The sequence below is a fragment of the Bicyclus anynana genome, chromosome 3 (genome assembly GCF_947172395.1).
Source record: "Bicyclus anynana chromosome 3, ilBicAnyn1.1, whole genome shotgun sequence".
NCBI lineage: Eukaryota > Metazoa > Arthropoda > Insecta > Lepidoptera > Nymphalidae > Bicyclus > Bicyclus anynana.
The window spans coordinates 7,748,036-7,766,079 of NC_069085.1; the positions used below are offsets into that span (position 1 = coordinate 7,748,036).

Here is an 18,044-nt window from a genome sequence, read left to right on the forward strand (position 1 = left end):
AGGTATAATTTATCAAGAATTCTAAAACTGTTAATGAAATATTGGCCAGTTTTTAAATTAAATTTTCTACATGATTGTGCGACCTTTTATTATAAGAGGTCAAAAAGTTGAATGGTTTAAAATACAGTCAACAACAAATTAATTTATGCTGTACTTCGAAAAAGTCAGGCAATAATTTTTGTTCGTGAAATTTAGTGAAATACTATTCCTGTGATTAGTCTGAGTAGTATCTGTTCGTATAGTTATAGATAGATAAATAGATAGACATAGACGACAAGATGGTGGCACTTTTGATTAATTCCGATTCAAACTTAACGTGCGCGCACTGTATTTGTAGCTATGCAGGAATAGGGATGGCAATCATGCGTGTGAGCGCATTTGTCGTAAGAGTATTACCGCTTACCGATTATTGTTGTATGATTTATTATTGGTTACTCTTTGGTCCAGTGGTTAGCATAAGTGTTTTCGGATCACGAGGTCATAGGTTCGAATATAAAAGGAAATTATATATCAGATGAAATAGTGAGTTTTTTTCTTCGAAAATAAAGGAGGTTGGTCTCATTTAACCTAGCAAAACAGAACAGAATCTAAAAAATCTGTAACTTCATGAATGCTTGATGAATAAAAACTGTTTTGCTACTCATCAACTTCCTAATTTATCTTACCGTTTTATGCAGATTAATATGTTTCACTTGACTTTAAAGTTTCCTAAGAACTTATAATTAAATAATCTTTCTCCAATGAATTAGTCTATACATAGATATAAGCTTATCTTCCTTGATCAATGGGCTTCTCAACACAAAAATAGTTTTCAATTCTAAGCAGTTTGTGAGTAGGTAATGCAGCGCTACGAAAGAGCCTAAACGGCCTGGTCGTTGCGCACTCATTTTGAAATTCTATATCTTGAAAACTAAATACCTTATCAAAATTATTCTTTAACTAGTATTTTTTTCAACGCAGAATACAAAAAGTTAACATTTAAAATTGTGAACATTCTACATTTGGGTGCATTTCCATTGTTAAAAACTCTACGAGGATTTGGGTGCAAACTCAGACCAAAAGTAATTGGTCTGAGGGTGCAAAACAAATTCATTATATTCTATGATCATAATAATCAGATAATCTATTTTTTTTATAAATTTTTAATAATGTTTTGTATTTTATTATACTTATATTGTTAAAAATTAAAAAAAAAAGAAGTAATAAATAAACGAGAGATAATCTGTTATCTGTCATAAAGACCTGTAGGATGTTTAATCTGTGGTGCGGTAATTTTCAAATGTCTTTTTTGTGTTGACAGGAGCTTTTCGTGAACGTAAAGCGAAAAGAATCAAGTAAAATGGTATAATAATCTTTAAATTACAAGTTAATCTTAGAGTGCAATTATTTAATTTATCATGGGTTACATTTTCACGGTTAATATTACGATATTGTGTTACATATTTTGTTACAAACTAGTGTTTTTATTTTCAGTCGCTCGTAATACCGGATAAGTTTCAACACATTCTTCGAATTATGAACACAAATATTGATGGCAAACGCAAAGTTATGTTTGCTATGACTGCCATTAAGGGAGTCGGCCGCAGGTACTCCAATATTGTACTAAAGAAAGCCGACATTGACTTGGATAAACGTGCTGGTGAATGCACTGAAGAAGAAGTAAGTGTCTAATGTTTATGGTTAAGAGAAGCTATAATAGATTTTCAGTGTGACCGTGAGTTATATGCGTTTTTAACTATGTTGGTGAGGACTTAGCACCTTAGCCATGTTGTTTTCATGAGGGACTATCTCCTTTTCTGACGAGACTAACGGGTTACATGTGACCAGGTGGTAACATGTAACTCGTTAGTGATCATATTATACATTACAGGCTTTGGCACTTTAAGTTTCATATATAGTATATATTACATACTGAAACCTTGGTTTGGTATTGCTTGGTTTAAAACCTGCGTACACTAGCCTTGGTTTAAAACCTCAGGCCAAGGCCTTACAAAGAGGCATATGTCCAACTGTGGACATTCATTGGCTGATAATGATAAGGCTAAAAACGGGTTGGGTCGGGTTCTCTAAGTGAAGAGTCATAGTTATTTTTTTATTGAAATTTTAATAGTGATTTACTATGAACCTAAAAATAGGATAATTTAAAAACAACTAAACTGATCTCTATGTACTTACTTTATTATATTAACAAATTGGAGCAAGTTTTCAGACTTGTTTCATAAAGATCAAACAAGAAAAAAAAAGTTCTGCTTAAAAATATAAATCTTTCCACAAGGACAACGTTGCTGAGGTCTACTATGTATTAAATGTTTTTTTTATTGTTAAAAGGTTATTATTGCTAATTATAATTATAATTTTACCAAATCTACAGTTAGATTAGGTTAGAACATAAAGTCCATAGGTCAGAACATTTACAACATTTAGAATTTGGCTATATAATAGTTAGGAATGGGGTACTTATTGAGTTTTAGTAAAATTTATGTGTCATTGGACACCTGCAACTTTGTCCTTGTGGAAATTGATTTTATTGGAGAACTTTGCTCTACACTTAGCTTCCTGTGAAAGTACATAAAAATCAGTTCAGCAGTTTTTAAATTAAACTATTTTTAAGTTAATATTATGGATATATGTAGGGGGTAGGTGAGGGTATCCCTCCCTCTTACCCCCCAAACCCTCTCCCTCCGCGTGCGGAACAATATCAAACCTTAACCTCATTTGCTTTTTAATAGTGCCTAAATAATAAAACTGTTGGATACTGTGACAAAGTGGTCATTTATCCATTCCATTGATCAATATTGGATGCATCACATTTTTTCTAGTATTCTTTGCATAGAAAGTCTTACAAATGCATCCACTGATCTGCATCTAACAGATTTCATGTACCGTAAAATTAAAAATCTATTTGATGTCTTGCGTCTGATGTGTACAATGCAGATAAGTAGACATCTAGAGAGTCAAATATCATAGCAATCCATGGGTTCACCGTGAGGGTGCTGGTCCATCGGGTGGGAAAGCGAGAGATTTTAAACTCATTATTTGCTTTAACCTACTTGTTAATTTTCAGCTTAATCCTCACCATAGCCTGTAATATGTGCTAAGTGATATGTTCAAATTATAAAATTTGTTACAGGTAGAGAAGATTGTTACAATTATGTCAAACCCAAGGCAATACAAAATCCCTGACTGGTTCCTCAATAGGCAAAAAGATATTGTTGATGGAAAGTACAGCCAACTGACATCCTCAAATCTGGACTCCAAGCTCCGTGAAGATTTAGAGAGGTTGAAGAAGATCCGTGCACACAGAGGAATGCGTCACTACTGGGGTCTCCGTGTACGTGGTCAGCACACCAAGACAACTGGTAGACGTGGAAGAACTGTTGGTGTGTCTAAGAAGAAGTAATCTATACAATAAATAATTTTTGCCAAAATTATTTTTTTTTTACATTTTATTGCCCATTATTTATTTACTGACCTTATATAACATGTTACAAAAGGTGCACAGTAACAATATTTAGTTTGAATTGAACCTTTCAATTTGAAACTATATTATATATTGTGAAATTTAGAATTAGGCCTTTAATTTTAGAGAGGATTGGATTTCATTAATGGATACATATGAAATCATGATATTTAAACTTAAACTCATAAAATTTAAGCTGCTTCAAAGCAAGAGTGAATAGGTATCTTCTAGGTAAATGCGCTCCAACTTAGTCTGGATTAATGCTTACCAAGCGCTATTATTGTAGTCAAGCGCTAGCCTATGTTGCATAAAAAAATTATTCTCCTTTTTCTCCAAACTAAACATAATATAGTACTTGTAGTTACTACTACTACAGTAGTAGTAGTGTACTTACTATGCCATGGGAGAGTAACATTCTAAAGAACCATAATATAAAAGTGAATAAATACAACCACCAAAAATGGCTATTATAATAGTTAGTATGCCAAAGAAGTAGTGCGAGCAGATTACCAGCAAAATCTGTCTATAAATTGCTTAAAGACCTTGGCCTCTCTAGAACTGTAGAAAATTCTATATTAGAACCCAAGCTACTCTAATAGGATCTTACCAAATTTGGCTAGGCAGAGAGAAGGGGGAGTGTTAGTTAACTTGCAAGGATGTCCTTATCCCTATACCCATTGGTTACAAGTCTGGGGCTCTTCTCTGAGTTTTTCTCTGCCACATGATGGAACCAGCAGCCGCATGGTGAATCCATGGAATGCTAAGATATTTGTTTCTCCTTGAGAAAACTCAGTCACTTTGATTTTGTTTATATGTATTGATTAAGTTTGAAGTTACTATTGTAGCTTATTGTTATATTTAAAAATATAACAATAAGCTTTATACTTTTATAATTACTGTTGTTATATTTAAAAAGTTAAGATATAAAATGTACATATTACTTTCAAGCTTTCAAGTTATATAATGATGAGAATTTTCAACTACATCTTTCAATTACAACTAACAACTAAAATGATGTGTGCCTAGTGCCCTAATACACATAAAGTAAGCTGCATAAATGCTAACTTTGTACCACTTTATTTGCTTGTAGTGATATCTACTTGGAAGATATTAATAACTCAGTTATTATTGTTTGACATGGTAGTAACAATGTAATAAAAAACAATCTTTTTGCTTGTGATGTTTTATCAATTTACTAAAAAATTGTATTATGGTAATGTATTTATATACAGTTCTTACAAAAACAATTATATCTTATTCATATTGTGCAATGATCACCATCATATAAACACCAGCAAGGAGGGCGAGAATTTCTTTAATAGACTGAGAAAGTTTATTTGATCCTTCTAAGAGTTCAGGAATCACAGACACAGTTGCAATGTATATGAAACCTCCAGCTGTGAATGGTAATATGAGGGAAGACACAATACCGTCTCCGGAGCCCTGAAGATAAATAGAAATGACTGTTCCTGAAATAGCCCCAAAAGCTGTCAACAATTGCAACATCATAGCTTTTCTTCGAGAACATCCAGACTGTACAAGTATAGCAAAATCTCCTATTTCATGTGGGATTTCATGTAGCAAAATAGTTACTGTAGTCACCAGTCCTATGCTCTGGCCTGCAATATATGAAGCCCCAATTGCTAATCCATCAGTGAAGTTGTGTGTAAAATCGGCAGCAAGATTCAAATATCCAGCAACTTTTATTTCTTCTTTTTTATTTTTATTTGACTTCTTGGACTTATCATCAGACTTTTTCTTATCACTGCTATGTGTATGGCCGTGACCCACGTTGAACAGTCTAACAGTCTTCTCTACAGCTAGAAAAGTGATAATTCCTCCCAGGACGCCAAGTCCGACTGACATGTCATGGGGTTCATGCTCGTTTTCACTGTGGGAATGACTGTGGCTATGGCTGTGCCCTGTTCCATTATCTTTAGCCATAAGAGCATGCGGTATCAAATGGAGGAATGCATCACCGAGTAATCCACCAGAAGCAAAGGACAACAACACCTTTAGCAGTGGCTGCTTCTCAACTGTACCATCTATCGGTATGTAGAACAATATTAAAAACGGCACAATACTTATGAAAATGGTGGACCCTATAGCTTTTGCATACAAATCATAGTTAGATTCATATTGTTCTTCTCGTTTCTCTTTGTATTTTTCATTTGCACCTTTACTATATTTAAATGCTGGGGATTCGTCTTCGGCGCCATGAGAGTGAGAATGGGAATGTCCGATTACAGCACATAATGCCCACGCCGCCACTAAACAAAATATAATTCCTCTAATCGATTTATTCATAATATCGGCTTATTCTTTAAACAGTCCCAACGACTAGACTTTATTGAATTTTTAACTTTATCGTATCATCGACGAAAACAATAGAAATGTACAAAATACAAAAGTCAATAAACCGTTCGGCTGCCCGGCATTCACCTTGACGTGACGTGACAAAGTTGACAGAAGCATCGATGAGTTGTCACTTGTCAGCACAGCAAAGTCACTTTTACGAAATTACTTTTTTCATGACAATTTCAGACTAAATAGGTAAGGACCTGCCTCGCTAGACGTTACTTTTCTGTCAAAGTATAAGATCAACGATCTAATGCGATTATAAAAACTGGCAGAATCAATGTTTCATAGTTCTAATCAAGTTCGTTGGTTAAAAAGTTCTGTAAAAATGCCTTTTTGTGCAGTGGAATGGTGTCAAAAATCGGCAAAAACTTGTAATTTAGTTTATGATTTATATACCAAATCTAACCTCGTTTTCCTCATAAAATGACAGACAATTTTGTTCGTGAATTTGGGTGCAACTCTTCTTCCTTCTATAATTAGTCTGAGATGACAATACACCTTTGGTCTGAGACCTCAGATCTGAGACCTTCTATTAGACTTGTATCGCATTTAAATTAACCAACAAAATTGTCAGTCGTTTTTTGTATGAGCACGTTAGAGATCTTATTATAGTTTTGACAGAGGAGTAACCTCTAGCGAGGGAGGTCCAGTGGATTATTAATTATAGTATTGCTTAGATACATAGATAGGTGTCAAAGTAGTATTGGTCTGAGTCTGAGATTATAAATGCGAATATTAAAAAAATTAATTGCAATGATTCAAATATTTGTACTATAATATTTCAACATTGGCATTATTATCAACCCATTATTGTATGTGCAGGAATACACATATCTTGGACAAGTTGTTACCTCTAAGGACCAAATGGCTAAAGAAATCAGCATTAGAATTGCCATTGGCTGTAAATGATATTGGTTCCTGAAGGAGTTATTGAAATCCAAGGAACTGAGCATAGTAATTAAGAGGAAGGCCTTCAACACGTATATCTTGCCATGCCTAAGATGCGGCTGTGAAACCTGGGCGTTCACCATGGCTCAAAGGGCTAAACTGGCCAGGTGCCAACGATCTATGGAGAGGAGCATGACCGGCCATAAGAAAAAGGATAGGGTAAGAAACACTGACCTTCGAACTAAAACTGGGGTCACCGATGTTTTGTGATGTGAACTCGTGTCGACCAGCAAAAGTGGCAATGGACAGGCCACATGCTAAGGGACAGACTGGTGAAGGTATGGTAGGTAGGCAGAAGGAATCGGGGCAGTTCTACGGGAGAATGACTTACAAAGCTTACAGCAGGACCAAACTGGAGAAGGGTTGCAATAGATAGAGAGCAGTCGAAGTCGAAATAATGGCGCTGCTGTGTCCAACGTTTTTGAGTAAGTAGATTCACTTCAATAAAAGTTTATATTCTTTGATCAATAATACTGTCAATGTCATTTGATAAATCGTCAATGTCTGTGGCTGGCGGCAATGACTTAAACATAATGAATAATGACAATTGCAGCTTCATTTGACGCTATAGTGATCTGATCTGTGATTTTACTTTGACGTTGGTGAATAGCAGCAGGAGCAACAGTAATCAGCAATTTCGATTTCGAGGAAGAAAATAAATAAATCGTTGTGTTTATTCCTGAAAATTACGTACATATATAAAATCGTGACGTTTTAAGCAAAGTATTTTATTAGTTAAGTCACTACTCACTATGTAATTTATTTGTATAGAACGAACATCCTGTGTTTTTCGACGAGATCAGCTTTTAATATTAACACAGTAAGTTTTCTGCTGTATTTTATTTTGTATCGGAATTAAAATGAAGTATTTACTGATTGTATTAAGTTATAATTTAAAAAACAATTTAAAATCTTTGTTTTGATTTTTTTTTTGTTCTCCGCATAGCCTCTCAACTTAATAAAAACAGGTCGAGTTTTTATCCACTTTCACTATTGTAGTTTCTGACAACATGGAGAATCCAGAGCATGATCCTGAACGCACTGCGGTGCCTGACCAGGAGCCCCCAGTTTCTTGCTTCCATCCTTCTACTAAAACACATAGATTCATTGGCCTTGTATTAATGTGTTTCCTTTGTTTTGGTAAGTAATCAAAGTAAATTTCATTTATTAAGTCAACCTTTAGCAACCTACAGTCTTTAACATAATAGAGCAAAACATTAATTTCAAGCTATTAGTATCACTATTATTAGCATATTATAATGAACTACATAGATTAACTGTGTGGGTGGCATAGACAAAAACTGACGACAAGCAGAGCCCTGGACTAGTGACCAATGGGTTTAGAGTTAAGGATATGACAGTTAACTAACACTCCCCTTTCTCCTCTTGTGTTTTCCCTGCCTAGCCAAATTTGCTAAGATCCTACTAGAGCAGCTCGTGATACCTATATAGAACTTGTAGCAGTTCTAGTGAGGTCAAGCCCAGAAAAGCCAAATCAATTATCAAAATCTATAATTTGACAAAATAACCAACAAAGTTGCAGGCCTTTGTTAGCAATGCTGTGCTATGTCAAAAAACTACCTAAAAAACATTGTTTGTTGAAAAATTGCAGTTCTTTGTTCATAGTCCCCTATTTCAACATTTAGCACTTCAGAGAGCCATGATAGCCCAGTGAATATGACATCTGCCTTCAATTCAGAGGGCGTAGGTTCAATTCTAATCCAGGCCATGCACCCCCAACTTGATAGTTATGTGTGAAGTCTGTCAATACCCATTATCATTCACTAGCTAGCCATTGGGCTAGCTAGTGAACTAACCCCTCTCATTCAGAGAGGAGACTCGTCCTTAACAGTGAGCCGAATATGGGTTGTTAATGATGAAATGGCATTTCAAAAATGATAGCCTCCCACATGGTTACATATATGTACCTTATTTATAAGTGCTATTACAAAAAACTTCATCTGAAGATATCCTCACATTATCCATAATATCAGTACAGTAGTGTATAGTTGGAAGCAATCTTTATAACATTTCGTAACATCGTGTGTTACTAACAAGCTGCGCAATACAAGATTTTAGGTGTCAGCTGCAGCATAGAGGGGCGGTGACAGGGTCTCAGTCTCCACGCGCTTTCTGCACACCCACCCTCGCCTCACGCGGCTTAACTTTATATATGAACTGTGCATGAAAACTAATGCAGCTGCGGCAAACATTTCCGAGAGGTCATAAAGATTGCCTCAGACTATAACTAATCTTTTTAAAAAACATTAAAAAAAAACAATCTACTCTTTGTTTTAGGTTCATATTTCTGCTATGATACACCAGGCGCTCTTGCTGATAACTTCAAAAGTGACTCACACTTGAATACATCACAGTTTGCTCTGCTCTACTCTATATACTCATGGCCTAATGTTGTATTATGTTTTATTGGCGGTTATCTTGTTGATAGGTTTGTATGCATAATGTGTATACCTAAATGCATGCAAGTAGGTAAATATGTTATGATCATTTGACTTCAATAATATTATTGTTATCTGACCCTTATGTGATGTGATGTGATTCACAGACACGTAATTGATACCAATACAATATGCTCTAATTTACATTGAGTGGCTTGTATTTTGTATACTTATATTTTCATTTATTTAATATAGTAGAAATATATGACTTTCGTCGACATTCGTTCACAAATGTTTTTTTTCTAACAATTGTGTCATATTCGATTTTTGAATAACTAACTATTTACACATCCAACCATATCAAAATCAACAGTTTTCGCAAATCTCGGGAAATCATGGATTTTTTCGGGATAAAAAGTAGCATATGTGTTAATTCAGAGTAAAATCTATTTCCATTCCAAATTTCAGCTAAATCGCTTCAGTAGTAGCGGCGTTATAGAGTAACAAACATCCTAACATACATCCAAACATCCATACAAACTTTCGCGTTTATAATATTAGTAGGAAGTATGTTATAGAAGTAATTGTTTTTATAATTTGCAGGTGTTTTGGTGTAAGATTGGGAACAATAATATACATGACCATTGTATTCATTGGTGCAGTGGTGTTTGCATTTGGAGTTTACATTAATGCATACTGGTTAATGATACTTGGCAGATTTATATTTGGGTGAGTGATACTTGATATATTTGGTGCACATTGCCATAGCAATTTTAGGAGCTCTGTATTGTTTTAACACGTTCATTGCCACACGTCACGTGAAGCCGGCCTACAGTGGCCGGTAACGTGACATCGCGTGGTGGTCTCTTACAATCTTGGTCGAGTTAAAGAACATTTACGTAATTCCAATATTTTGGCTTGGCAATAAACATGTCAACAAGAAAGCCCTATCTAAGACTCAGCTTGAGTCAATTGTTGAATTAATACTTTCAAAATTTATTCAGAATTGTGAACCTTGAATAGTTTTATGTAGAACACTAGCAAAAAATATCTGAGGCCATGTACTTTCGCCTTTGCATATTGGTTAGTGTAAACAGTACACATAAATAGAATTGAAATGTCTGTCTGTGATTTCAAGATAACATTGTTTTCTCAAGTGATTTTTTATTTACACGATACCACCACACCACGATACGAACCACAGAATTTCACTAAAAGTAAAAGATAGAGGAGGTTATAGTGACGCCGCACTTACACAATCACAAAAAAGATATTTGTGAGTGTCGTTAAGTACGCGGGCGAAACCGCGGGGCGTTTGCTAGTAACTCATCATCATCATCAGCATGTCAGCCGATGGACATCCATTGCAGGACATATGCCTTTTGTAGAGACTTCCAAACATCAGGATACTGAGCCACCTGCATCCAGCGAATACCTGCGAGTCGCTTGACTTGCGTCAGTCCTCCTGGTCCAAAAGTCTTCGAACCGCGCGTGTTGCCAGTGATGACCTATGGTTTCGAGACTTGGTCGCTAACTATGGACCTCATAAGCAGGCTCAGAGTCACACAACGGGCGATGGAACGAGCTATGCTCGGAGTATCTCTGCGTGATCAAATAAGAAATGAGGCGATCCGCAGAAGAATCAAAGTCACCGACATTTACTATTAACTACATAGACATATTTGTGTATGTCACAGTATCGGCGGAGAGTCCCTGCAGGTAGCGGTGAACAACTATGTGGTGGTGTGGTTCAACGGCAAGGAGCTCAACATGGTGTTTGGGCTGCAGCTCTCCATCTCCAGGTTCGGCAGCACCGTCAACTTCTGGGTCATGGAGTCGATCTACCGTTGGGTGGCGAAATACTATGCGGGCTACGAACGACTTGGCGTGGCCTTGTTTATTGGTTTGTATTTTTAATTTTAATTACTTTCTGTTTATTTTTTTTAATTTTTTCTTTTTATACGAGTCTCAACTGGGGGTCTTTTGTGCACACCGTGAAAAGTTCGTTTATGTTTATCTATATATTGATCTATATATTGATCTATATATTGATCTATATATTGATCTATATATTGATCTATATATTGATCTCTTTTGCATGGCGTACACAAAGTTATTAACTAGGGTAGGCAGTATACATAAAAATAGTACAAAATGGGCTATTCTTTCTTCAATATAGAAGCGAACTCGTCCTCAGGCTAAGCGTTTTTGCGTTATCTTACTGCTTTTTAGTCAACCTTGGTTAATTTATATTAAATCACTATAGGTAGACGATCGCTACCGAAATTGGTAATGTTGAGATTTAAATGTAGAGGTCTCCTGGTTTGACTCCCGCGTCAAGACTTGAAGAATGAATGAATAACTTACCTAATTATAAATTTAGATATACTTGGGTAAAAGACCTTTAATACCAACTTACCATATCTTACAGATAAGTTTTATGTGTTTTCTTTTGCGGTTTATAATACGACACGATCATAATCAAGCAATCTGATAAAAACAATTTTTTAAAGATAAAATAAGATTCTGTAAGGTGTAAAATTATTCAGTATTAAAAATAATCATATCCTTTTCCGTTAATTGTCTTGTAAATAAATATTATACTGTTATCTTGTTTACAGTTCTTCTTAAAATAATAATGTAAAACTTATTTTTCTGTTCGTCTTTTAATACCAAACAAAAAAGATAGATATTTTTGATTGCCATTGTTGGTCAACAGTATATTCCTCTCTCCCTCCCTCGCCTTTATGTATGTCGTTGACGCATTCTAGTTACGCTTTATGTAACGTGGTTCAAAGCTTTTTGTAACGATTTCTGTTAGTTCCCTTTACTGTAAGGGTCACCGCACATGGGCGCCTCGCCACAACCATAAACGCCGCTACCTAATAGCAGAAGATGCAAAATAAATACGACCATCACTTAATTGCGAGTAGGTTGCCAAAGGTAGGCCAAACTATTATGTGGTTGTACATCTGCTGGTAGGAGGCTTCGGGCGTGGCTAGTTACCATCTTACAGGCAAAGACGTACCGTCAATCGATTTAGATTTCCGGTACGATGCTGTGTAGAATCCGAAAGGGGTGTGGATTTTCATCCTCCTAACAGGTTAGTCCGTTTCCATCTTAGATTGCATCATCACTTACCATAATTTCAACATTTGAGTGTACTTGTAAAGAAAAATATTATTAACAATTATTAACTATCATTAATGATAGTTAATAATTGTTAGTTGTTTGTTCTAAGACGCATAAAAGAACGTCGTTCCAAAAAAAAAAAATAGCACCGATGTTTTTTCAGCTTCACTGACATGTCTGGGGTCATTGATCTGTGCACTGTTTTTGGGCTGGATGGACCTCAGAGCGGAGAAGGCTTTGAGGCAGCAGGCGGCGCAAGTTAAGCAAGATCAGCCGTTCCAGCTCAAAGACGTGCTGAAATTCAAACCTGTATTCTGGCTGCTGGCTGTCATTTGTGTTGCCTACTACTTGGCTATATTCCCTTTCATCGCTTTAGGGAAGTAAGTATACTTTGAGACATTCCACATTAATATTGACGGCCTCCGTGGCGCAGTGGTATGGATTTACATGACGGAGGTCCTAGGTTCGAGCCCCGGCTGGGCTGATTGAGGTTTTCTTAATTGGTCCAGGTCTGGCTGGTGGCTTCGGCCTTGGCTACAAAGACGTACCGCCAAACGATTTAGCGTTCCGGTACGATGTCGCGTAGAAACCGAAAGGGGTGTGGATTTTCTTTCTTCTCCAAACAAGTTAGCCCGCTTCCATCTTAGATTGCATCATTGCATCACTTACCACCAGATGAGATTGTAGTTAAGGCTAATTTGTAAAGAATGAAAAAAGAAGGATTGTTAAAGTCCGGCCGCTCAGAGATTGCGTTTGACAGGTCGTGATCGAATGGGCGATGTAACTTCGAATGTACAAAGCCATTGTACTTAACTGCGCTGTTTCAAGGTCATGCCAACTGTTTGTCTTTGTAGTGATGTGACAAAATAACTAGTCAATTGTAATTGAATATGTTTGTCCCATTCGCTAACGACCTGTCAGAATTTTGTGCATTTTTATATATTTGTGCTATTATATGTATATTTATGTTTAAACAGTTTTTAAAGTTCGTAAACACATAACTCGCCCAAATCACTGGATGGATCGGATCGTAGATGTTATGACGTAGGCATCTGCTAAGAAAGGATATTGATCAATTCTACCCCCAAGGGGATAAAATAGTTTGTATAAAACTTTGTCAATTATGCGGCGATTTGGCTGAAATTTGGAATGAAAATATATTTTACTTTGGATTAACACATGGGCTACTTTTCATCCCGGAAAAATCCATGGTTCCCGCGGGATTTGTGAAACACTGAATTCCACGTAGACGAAGTCGCTAGTCTCTATTATAAAATGTTTGGTTACAGGTTGTTCTTTGAACGCAAGTTCGACTTCGTGCCGCAAGACGCGAACACCGTCAACTCCATGGTGTACTTCCTGTCGGCGGCGCTCAGCCCGTTCTTCGGCATCCTCATCGACAAGACGGGCCGGAACGTCACGTGGATCATGCTGAGCATCGTCACCACCCTGGGCTCCCATTTCCTGTTGGCGTTCACATTTGTCAATCCTTATGTTGGAGTGGTGAGTTTTTTTTTATCAATCTTCTTAGAGTGCCTCTACATCACTGAAGGTCGGCGGTCAGTTTTCTAAACTTTTCCTTGTCCATGGCTAGGCGCAAAAGTTCTTCGACTGTCTTTATGCCAGTCCACTCCCTTATATTTCGTAGCCAGGACTTCTTTCTTCTTCCTACACCTCTTTTGACTGCAATCTTGCCCATCATGATGGTTTGAAGCAAACGGTATCTTTCGTGTCGCATATTTTGCGATATCTTCCGCTGCTTGATGGTCTTAACAAGCTCAGTCTTCTTCTGCATTCTGGCAAGAACCTCAGTGTTAGACACTTTCGCCGTCCAGCTTACGCGCAGCGTTCATTTTTATCAATACATCTCAAATAATTAATATAATAGTTTAAAAAACACGCTCACAGCAAACCCTTTCATTTGATATCCATATCATGGGGGTGGATGTCAAACAGCCAGTCCGCCATCTGGCGGCGGACTCCATATTGGATTTGTAATGAAGTTTGTTAGCTAGTCATGTATTGTCATAAAAACTCAGAGCGTGTGCAAAATTTCATCCTAATCGGAGACCGGGAAGTGGGTCAAATTAAGATTCCAAGATTTTTTTACATACATAGTTAATTACAAGTGAAGCGTGTTAAAAATAGGTAATACGTAAACTAAAGTCAAACTCGATGTGGATTATTTATCAACAAAATATTAAAATTGAGGGTATAAATCGCTAGTCATTTTACACCTAATAATAATCTTAATTAACTTGGTCGTAAATTAATGAACATGATTAATTTCATTAATAAGCTAGCTATGAAATTATATGAATTTTCTACCTACATATTTAATTTGTTTGTTGATAAACATTCCATAAGCATTTTGCAGCAAGCGAGCAATTTGGGCTTCTTCTTATACTTCTTTGTATACTTTCTATGAGATGACTTATTGCATTATCAAAATGAACCACATTTATGCTCAAGCCAAAAAATGTGCGTTTTTGTGCAACAATAGTCAATGTAGGTTAAATAAACAATTTTCAAGACAACACTACGAGTACCATTTTAGTAACATCGTTATTTACCGTCAAGTGTACTAGTCTACTAACAGTGGCGTAGCGTGCCTTGATAGGGCCATGTATCAAAGTTAGTCGCAGGGGCCCCAAATGAAAAGTAAATTTCTCACATATCCAAAGACAGTTTTTTTTTTCTGAAAGCACCCGATTCAGTGTGATTCTGGATAAAATTTGACTATTTTTTTCTTTTACATCATTGATACACGATCTGATCTATCAACTAATAATAAAGCTAATACTGCGGTGGCTACGCCCCTGTCTACTAACGCTGGCTATTCATTTAATAAAAAAGTAATATGGATTTCGATAATTTTAATAATTTATTTATTAATAAAAAAAAATACTTACAACTTACTTCCTATTAGTTTAATAAGAAAATAGTTTTCGATATATCAAAACTATCTTTGTTTCCAGATATCGCTCGGAATATCTTACTCTTTACTTGCCAGCGGCTTGTGGCCGCTTGTCGCGATGGTCGTTCCCGAGAGTCAGATGGGCACCGCATATGGAATGTAAGTCATTTCTTTTATCTTAAAGTTTAAATTTATTTAAACTATTAAATATCTTTAATTTCAAAGTACTTATTATTAACATTGATTGACAAAAGTTAATTTCTTACATTTACATTATGTTGATGTTGAAATGGATGATGATGAAGTCAATATAATAACGATACTTTTTGTCGCGAAAATAAAATCGGAAGTAGGTGAAATATGGCTTGAAAATCCTTCATTTTTCAAGTTAAATTTGTATAAATTGGTAACAACCAGAAAAATACTAAACATTATGTGAATTAAGATTTTCCTAAAATTGTACCCCTAAAGTTAAAGTTTTATTTTTGTTAAATAATTAGTGGATTATTTATTATATACCACGCGAAAATATTAATAGAAGAGGGTGAAATAGGGGTTGAAAGTTTACATCGAGTTTCACGAAGTCGCGGGCGTCCGTTAGTAAATACTACAAGAGTCACACGCAGAACTGGACCAGTAAAGAAGTATGTATGATGAAGAAGAAATATGTATAATAAAGAATAATAAAACCTCGTGTATATTATATAAAAATCTGTTTTGCTTCAGATGTCAAGCTGTACAGAACCTGGGATTGGCCGTCACTATAATATTGGCCGGAATGATAGTTGACAACTATGGATACTTCATGCTGGAACTGTTCTTCCTCGGATGCCTATTTGGTAAGATTTTATACAAGGTATAACAATAGCAGATGCGAAATGAAAAAACGGGGAATACATGGATAAAATATAGCCTATTTTACTCACTGATAATGTAGCTTTATAGAGTATTTGTAACAAATGAACAAATTATCATAAAATCAAATCCTACATTATAATATTAGTTTAGAAATATAACTCTATGCTATAACCGGGCAGTTGACTCGTATCTAATTTAATATAAACAATATTACAACGTATATTCTACGGATATATCGATAATAATTAATAAAAGTTAAGGATTTCTTGTAAAACTTAATTTAAAAATCATGTATTTTCAAAATTTTCCAATCGTCAAAAACACTGTCATCCATTTTATGACGTCACAATGTTACTTGTGTGTTGTGTTTCAATGTTAAAACGTCAAACTTATTGATAACTAATATGTTTGTCTAACGCTCCATTTGTAAAATATTTTTAACATTGAAATATAGACCGTCATGTCCGACCGGTGTTTTGGCTCGTATTGTCAAAAACATATTAAAAAATTTAAATTTTCATGTAATCATGTCTCAAAAAAATGGGATTTTTTTTGAGACATGATTACATCTTGTAGAACGATAATGAAATATTTAAAACCATTTAATAAATAAAAAGTGTCAACTAGCCTATTGTTTTGTTATATTTCAGTTTCGCTGATAGCGGCTGTTCTGATCTACATCCTGGATTCGGCTTCTGAGGGAACTCTCAACTTGTCGCCGAGCGCGAGGGAATCTCTGCTCAAGTAAGATCATCAACAGTTGTGACCTTTTTTATTCTTTACAAGTTAGACCTTGACTACAATCTCACCTGATGGTAAGTGATGATGCAATCTAAGATGGAAGCGGGCTAACTTGAAAATCCACATCCACACACACACGGCTGAAGCCTCCCACCAGCCAGACCTGAACCAATTAAGAAAACCTCAATCGGACCAGCCGGGGATCGAACCCAGGACCTCCGCTTTGTAAATCCACTGCGCTACGGAGGCCGTTAAAAACGCAGCAGTGCGTATAGCACTAGGAACGTAAATAATTTAGTATTTACGCTACTTACATATAAACAGCTTATTAATTTCAAAGATCTAATAATAAAATTTCAATGGTAAAAATCGATTAAGGTATAATTATTATAGATAAGCACATTTACACGCTCAAACTATATAATAACTAGCGGACACAGTCAATCTTCGCTTTTACAGTTACGCAAGCAACCAATCGCAAGAAAGTTATCGGCGACAAACAAAGTTTTAGCCGCTTACATGTAAGATAATATTCATGGGATGACAATGTGGGTTTATAATACCAGATGATACAAAAAATCTTAGTATTATTAAGCTCTTGATATTACTCAGTGGGAGATTAACTCCATTGCGCGCTCTCCCTGCATCTTGTTATCTTGTTACACACTGTCCTTTCTGTGTTCCGTCCTATTTCATTAAATCGTTCTTACATATTACAGAAAAAATAATAATATGTATTTAATTACATGTCAAATATTATCAAATCAAAAAAATATAATCGTTTTGTAAAGTTACCTATAAGATGTCTTTCTTTTCCAGAACGAGAGTGAGTACAGACGAAACAGCGAACTTACTCGATCACGCCGATAGTTCCGATCAAGAAGAGACAGATTCGGGGCTTCCGAATAGTAACATGGCGTCCAGCAGCGCGGGCGAGAGCGGGGAGGGCGCGGGCGGGGGGGCGCGGGACTCCGCGCTGGCGCAGTCCGACCGGATACGCAGCCGATACATATCGCACCTACTGCCCACTACTAACATTCCAGAAAGACCTTAGACTATTCTCGACTTAGTATAATTTTAATTGTAAATATAATAACTAATTTGTAGACTAATATTATTAATTTTGTGATATTTTATATTAAATGTATTATTAGAAGTTGACAATTATGAATAAATGACGTATAATGCAAATGTTTTGTTGTTGTTTTACTGTAGTCATTATGTTTGA

At 35.8% G+C, this 18,044-nt stretch overlaps 3 protein-coding genes across 5 annotated transcripts; 2 read left to right on the top strand and 1 right to left on the bottom strand.

Annotated features, from left to right (window-relative positions):
• Positions 1–1,186: 1,186 nt before the first annotated feature.
• Positions 1,187–3,428, top strand: LOC112051107 (40S ribosomal protein S18). Its single transcript, XM_024089593.2, has 3 exons — positions 1,187–1,342; positions 1,474–1,659; positions 3,131–3,428. The coding sequence occupies exons 1-3, from the start codon at positions 1,340–1,342 to the stop codon at positions 3,398–3,400; spliced, it is 459 nt and encodes a 152-aa protein (XP_023945361.1). The 5' UTR covers positions 1,187–1,339; the 3' UTR covers positions 3,401–3,428.
• A 1,199-nt stretch (positions 3,429–4,627) lies between these two features.
• LOC112051106 (protein catecholamines up) lies at positions 4,628–5,930 on the bottom strand. The gene has a single exon (XM_024089592.2). It carries the CDS (start codon positions 5,765–5,767, stop codon positions 4,715–4,717), a length of 1,053 nt encoding a protein of 350 aa, XP_023945360.1. The 5' UTR covers positions 5,768–5,930; the 3' UTR covers positions 4,628–4,714.
• Positions 5,931–7,350: 1,420 nt separating this feature from the next.
• Positions 7,351–18,007, top strand: LOC112051104 (major facilitator superfamily domain-containing protein 1). 3 transcript variants are annotated; one of them, XM_024089589.2, is made up of 11 exons: positions 7,351–7,589; positions 7,769–7,909; positions 9,068–9,218; positions 9,772–9,897; positions 10,866–11,071; positions 12,464–12,680; positions 13,590–13,803; positions 15,279–15,376; positions 15,944–16,056; positions 16,726–16,819; positions 17,636–18,007. In XM_024089589.2, exons 2-11 carry the CDS (start codon positions 7,780–7,782, stop codon positions 17,868–17,870), a joined length of 1,584 nt encoding a protein of 527 aa, XP_023945357.2. In that variant the 5' UTR covers positions 7,351–7,589; positions 7,769–7,779; the 3' UTR covers positions 17,871–18,007. The 3 variants fall into 3 exon arrangements, with proteins under 3 accessions (XP_023945357.2, XP_052746414.1, XP_052746409.1); XM_052890454.1 differs by lacking the exon at positions 7,769–7,909 and having other exon boundaries at positions 7,353–7,589; XM_052890449.1 differs by lacking the exon at positions 7,351–7,589 and having other exon boundaries at positions 7,752–7,909.
• Positions 18,008–18,044: the final 37 nt, after the last annotated feature.